This window comes from Vipera berus (assembly GCF_964194415.1).
Source record: "Vipera berus genome assembly, chromosome: 2".
Taxonomy (NCBI): domain Eukaryota; kingdom Metazoa; phylum Chordata; class Lepidosauria; order Squamata; family Viperidae; genus Vipera; species Vipera berus.
The window spans coordinates 136,541,832-136,547,983 of NC_138203.1; the positions used below are offsets into that span (position 1 = coordinate 136,541,832).

Here is a 6,152-nt window from a genome sequence, read left to right on the forward strand (position 1 = left end):
TGGGGGCAATAGGCTGACCTCCGTAAACTACTCAAAGAGGGCTGTAAAGCACTGTGAAGCTATATATAAGTCTAATTGCTATTGGTAATTTGAACATAATGTTTTTTTGATTGTACGAGAACCGTGGTTCACCACTATTTTGATAATAGGGACTGGCCAGATGCTTCTGCAAAGGGTAAAGTTTGAATGAAAAAAGCAAAGTGTATTGAACTCTCTCAAATAATACCTGTTGCTAAAAATAGTTTCCTGGATTTGAATAAAACTTTAAAAAAAACTTTTTGAGTTTTTTAATCCCTATTACCATCACATCCTATGGCAGTGAATTTTATGATGTGAAATCCTTTTACAAATATGGATTTTTGGAACATGCATTTTTCTTGTATTCTGGTATCTCCGTGTTGTCAAAAAATGCTGTTTTGTTTTTAGATTTCCAACAAACAATTTGATCTTTTCTTATTAAGATGAGATGAAGACCTAAAAATTGAAGACCTAAAAAGGGTCAACTTTAAAACTTGCTTTAATACCTGACTCCGTGCAAATAACAAAGAAACTCAGAGACCTGACCCCTGTAAAGTTGCAATGTATTAGTAAACAGGGACACTGGCAAATAGTTAAGATGAGAACAAAGGGACTGCTGAAATTTCAGTTGCTGATCACTCTTGGAAAGAAACGTGTTGTTTTTTTAAATAATCTTCACTTTTTACCTTGATCAAGTAAAAATGTAACTGAGTTACACAAATAGAAAAAGCAATTTGGAAGTTTAATTAAAGCATTTTAGGACTTTGGGGCCTATTTATTGGTTTTGCTTTAGATTATGAGTGTCCAACCTTATGTCCTACTTGGGTTGCACTGAGTGAAGAGGAATTGACTTGGGTTGCATATAAAATATATATTTTATTAACATATATTAATGTATATAATCATTATGAACTTGTGGGATTGCATTACTAGCTGTCCAGGGCCATGTGTGGCCAGGACCTGGCTACTTTAAATAATGGAATAAATACACAACACACACACAAACACACACACACACACACGGTTGTTTGGGTTTCGTATGACTCCTCAGCCATAATATTGATCTAATTTGCTGAAACAAACATGTTAACAGATTCTTGGCCAATGGAGCAACCTTATAAGGCTTATATATTTCCCACTAAGAAAATATATTTCTAGTATATTCCAAGTAATTTTTATATACAGATTAAATTAAAAGTAATGCAATCATCCTCTTATATACATACTACACATCATGAGCATTTTTTTTCTTTCTCCTGTGACAAGCTTTCTTTGCCAGCTTTAAAGGAACTGGAAAGCGTAAGTAATTGTTTTTCTCCCTAAAAAAACGTTCCAATTCCTACAATATGGAAAACACATAATTTTATAAACACACAAATGTTTGGTAATATTTAATACACTGTATACAAAGAAAAAAATGGCTTCGGGGGGGAAAAAGTCAAAGCCTTCAAATGCAATTGTGACTCATTGAAATATTTAATATAGGTCTGGCAAGTTGAGATATAAAGCAATATTTGTAAAAGCCAGAACAATGAATGTGTGCTTTCATCTACTTGCCAGGTAATCGTAGACTGTTGTTTTTCTGTGCTAGAAAAGGGTACTCATTTTAAGATTAATAATGTCCTGTGAATGACGTGTTGTAAGTCTCATCAAAATTAAGCTGTCGTTGTACATACAATAATCCTTCAAACATAGGACATTTGCTGCTCTCCAACCTCAGCCCTGATTTTTCGAAAAGGACTTTTAAATCTCTTGGATTCCCAAGAACATTGAAAGACTTTTAAACTGAACTATATCCTTTTAAACTCAAATTCCAAGTGAAAGGAAGAGAGAAGCACTGCCAAGTATGAACACTCAACCCATGTTGAATTTTTTAATATTTTGCTAGGTATAGAAGATATTTATGCCTAGTTCATAGTAATCCGCACGCATCATTTTTATAGCAGGTAGAAACGCATTACAGATCAGTTCTTTCCCATACTAGGAATGCAAAAATAACTTGAAATATTAACGTAGTGTATTTCTCTTAGCACACAAATAATTTGGTGAGAAATTGACGTTGCAATTAGTCTTCAACCTGTGAGTCTAAATAAGAATGAGTGTTGGTGTGATTTAGTTACAACAAATGGTTTAACAGCTGAAATTTTATTCTCTGTATCTTAAGCCCCAGTTACATGATACTAAAAATCTGATGAGGCTTGCTTACATTGATTCAGTGATCCACGCATGTGTTCCAGAATAGGAATTCTGGAATTTCCTAAAGCAGATACAGATCATGAGTAAGGAAAGTGCACTCCTTCAATTACAATGAAAGGGGCAAAAGAATGAAAACACTTAATCCAATAATGAAGTCAAATCCAACAATTCACTCTAAGTAATAGAGAGGGGGGGGAGTTCAAATAGTAATGTTTCTACATGAATTGAAAAATAAATGATTGCCATGCATAAACTAAAAAAAGTTCTCATCAGCCAAGCAGCGCAACAGAGAGTAGTATGGATAGTATCTTGTTAATCTGCAAAATGTTCATTTGTACAAAATTGATACAAATTAATGGAATGTCCAGTTAAGTAAGGGCAATTGCAAGGAGGAGGTGTGTGCTAAATATTCAAAATGGCAATGATTGCCATATTGACACCCTTTAACTAATGGCTATCCCTGGCAATTGCTACAGCTAAACTGAAGGTAACATGAATCTGTTGCACTTATGCAGAACAGAACATACTCTACAGTATTCCTACCCCTAAATGCATTGTCTCAAATCAGCTGCATGAACATCTGAAGCACTAGAATTTGCAAGATGGAGATCCCATCCTCCCAGGCTGAACGATTCCATACCAGGGTCTTTTTTCCCCCCTGAATATCACTACAGCTTTGTGAGGAGGCATAAAAAGACGAGGGAATTAACTCCCTATCATACATACTTGCTAGCAATTTTTATTTTATTTTATTTTTATTTTTATTCCATTTATATCCCGCCCTTCTCCAAAGACTCAGGGCGGCTTACAAGCTTAGCAGTAGCCTTCATTCTATGTATATGCCTGCTTGTTAGGGTTTTCACACACACCCCAAGCGGCATTATTACAAAGTCAGCTCATTGCCCCCAACAATCTGGGTCCTCATTTTACCTACCTCGGAAGGATGGAAGGCCGAGTCAACCTTGAGCCTGGTGGGACTCGAACCTGCACTAATTGCAGCAGCTGGTGTTACTTAAGGAGGCATTAGCCCACTGCTCCACCAAGGCTCTTACAATCATCTACAGTTCGAAACACCGCCTATTCGGGTGCAAACATTTGCCTTGCGGCTTCGGGCAAAATATGGGCAAGATTTGTATCAGGCATTGCTGAAAGCATGACATGCTTTTTCAGCAAGGAAGCTGATCTCCAAGTGTCAGCTGCAAAGAACAGGCCCAGTGAGAAAGAGAGAGAACAATCTGTCCTTGGGGATTTGGTTCTCCATTGTTTTCAAGAAACCTAAGGTTCTCCCAACCTCCTGCTTTGGACTCTCATTTCCATGGCTATGCTAGCCAGGGATAATGGGAATTGTAAATATAAAATTCCAGATATAAGGAAGGCACCTACTCGGGCAAGTTTGATCGACACCCAGCCTTTCACCTTTGAGGCCAATGCTCAGAAGATCTTGAAAATCCTTCTTTAGAATTTCAACAAGTCGCGAAACAAACTCTTGCCCAGATTTAGCGCCCACTGTATTTATTAAATACTTAGTCAAGGAATAGTAGAATAGGACCAAACAATAGCCGCTACGTTATCAAAGATTCATTTGCTTTAACCCTTAGAATAATAAGCCAAATAGGTCTCCCCCTTGTATAAAAGAGAGGTCATTAATTGGATTTTAAGAACAAAAAAAAAATCTCCATGAACTACTTCTAACTTCAAGGACACTTGAGAATGACTTTAGAAGCATCCTATTTTACGAAGAAGAAGAAAAGTTTCTAGCCTAAGATGTAATCAACTTGCAAGTTCACCAATGTGGATTTTTGGCTGGGAGTGGTTTGCTTCGTTAGAACCTGGCTCAGCCCTCTTGAATAATGAATTATCGCCAGTGGTGCCTACTTTGGAATGCGGTGATTGGATTGTGCGTTGCTGTGATTGACTGCCAAGTAACCTATCGCCTCTAATTTGCTCAGTACTGTAGCACACCGGATGCTCATTCTCACTTTATTTTAAAAGGGAGCCTGACAAATCAAGCATCTCTGGAAATAGATCTGAATATTTAAGTGGTCATTTGGATATTTAGTAATGGGCTGGGTTCACCCACTGTGCTGAGCCATAACGTGGTCTGTTTCGCATTCAGCAAATGTGTGAATTCAGTCAAATTGCATTATGGCCTAGCAAAAAAAAAATAAAGTGTGTGATGCCAATTTTCTCTTAAAATCCATAGATTTTGTTGCTGTTGTTCATGCTTAAAAGTTGGTTTCAAAATATCTATTAGAACTCAGAGATGAAAACAACCTTGGAAAAATTAGAATAGGGTCGTACTTCATGAAACTAAGGCCCTCTCTCGGCTTGGAATTGTGTCAGAATTGCACAAAAAAAACTAGGTTAGCCAATGAAATCATCTTCTGGAAAATAAGAAGCAGCTTTGCTTGCCATTTCCTGGGTGGTTCCTTTACAGGCTAATCATATCCTGGCGAATTTGGTGATCTCATGATATTTGATTTCTGGATTTTGCTTCTGAAACAGCATTTCTAATTGTCACCAACCTCTTTTTTTTGTCTTGTCTAGTATCATCTGGGACTCACTTCTCAGCCTGAACTCTTTCTTCTGAACAATGTTGATGCTGTCTCAATCATGAATAGATGAAATCCCCTCAACCACCGTCAACCGAGCGTTACTTATTTGAAACGCCCCTCTATGCTGCACAAAAACCAAATGTTGATTGGTTCTGAAATAAGCGGGTACAAGTCAAGCACTGGCAATGGAGACAGAGCTTCCCCTTGAAAGAAGAAGCAGGAAGGAGAGTCAAATTATGAAGAGTCATCTGTTACACTGGGAAACAGACCTCTTTAGAGGTTGTACATGAGATCAGCTATGAAGGCCGTTAAAGGACTATTGACAAAGGTAGAGCATTGAGTGAGAAAAATGGTTCTGATTGGCAAACACCTGCAAAATGCAGGAGGTAACAAAAAGGTGAAGAGCTATGGATGAAATTAGGGTGCTGAACTTGTTATCTCTCTCTCTCTCTCTCTCTCTCTCTCTCTCTCTCTCTCTCTCTCTCTCTCTCTCCCTCTCTCTGTCTCTCTCTCCCTCTCTGTCTCTCTCTCTTATCTATCTATCTATCTATCTATCTATCTATCTATCTATCTATCTATCTATCTATCTATCTATCTATCTATCTCCCTCTCTGTCTATCTATCTATCTATCTATCTATCTATCTATCTATCTATCTATCTATCTATCTATCTATCTATCTATCTATCTATCTATCTATCTATCTATCTTTTGCACATCTCAGTTCACTAAGTTATGAGGAAAATGGCTGGAAGACAATTACACTGGAGAACATCACAAATAAAGGGAGAGTTTGGTACCCTCTTCCCAATTAGAAATCCTCCTCTCTTTGTGGGTATGAATAGGTACATTTTTGTAAGTAATAGTTCTAATAAGGAGCCTCCCACTTGATGCAAAGGATCAATAATTTTTATTTATTTTTATTTTATTTTAATTCCATTTATATCCCGCCCTTCTCCGAAGACTCAGGGCGGCTTACAAGCTTTAGAAGGACTCACAATTTTCTGTTACCTTCTGATTTCTGGAATACTGAGAGGTGGTGTTCTAGAAATTAAGCAATATCCTGCAGTTAATGCAAAAGAACATTGAAAATTGAAAAGAAATTTCTGAAACGCTTCATAGCCGTAATCCACCAGGGAGGGAATCTGCATGAGCCCTATGAGCCAACATATAAGACCTTAAAATAAAGAGGAACGAATAGAAGGTGGAGCAACAACACGCTTCAGGTTCTTTAGGTTTAGACAAAATAATTTTTGGTAGATTTCCCACCTATGTCGTCCTATCCTATTCCAATGCGTTTCATCTCCTCTTTCCTTCCTACGGCATATTCCTGTGTGTTGCATTCATGAAAGACATGTTCGTTTAATCCTTTGGTTGCCTGTTT

At 37.4% G+C, this 6,152-nt stretch overlaps 1 protein-coding gene across 6 annotated transcripts in view; it reads left to right on the plus strand.

The window, feature by feature from the left end:
- The window catches only part of SLC11A2 (solute carrier family 11 member 2), a 62,447-nt gene extending 57,129 nt beyond the window's left edge, over positions 1-5,318 (plus strand). For all 6 annotated transcript variants that reach the window (XM_081319482.1, XM_081319480.1, XM_081319483.1 and 3 more), the window contains one exon: positions 4,762-5,318. In XM_081319482.1, coding sequence (XP_081175608.1) covers positions 4,762-4,839 — 78 coding nt within the window. In that variant the 3' untranslated portion in view covers positions 4,840-5,318. The remainder of the gene's footprint in view (positions 1-4,761) is intronic.
- The last annotated feature ends 834 nt before the right edge of the window (positions 5,319-6,152 follow it).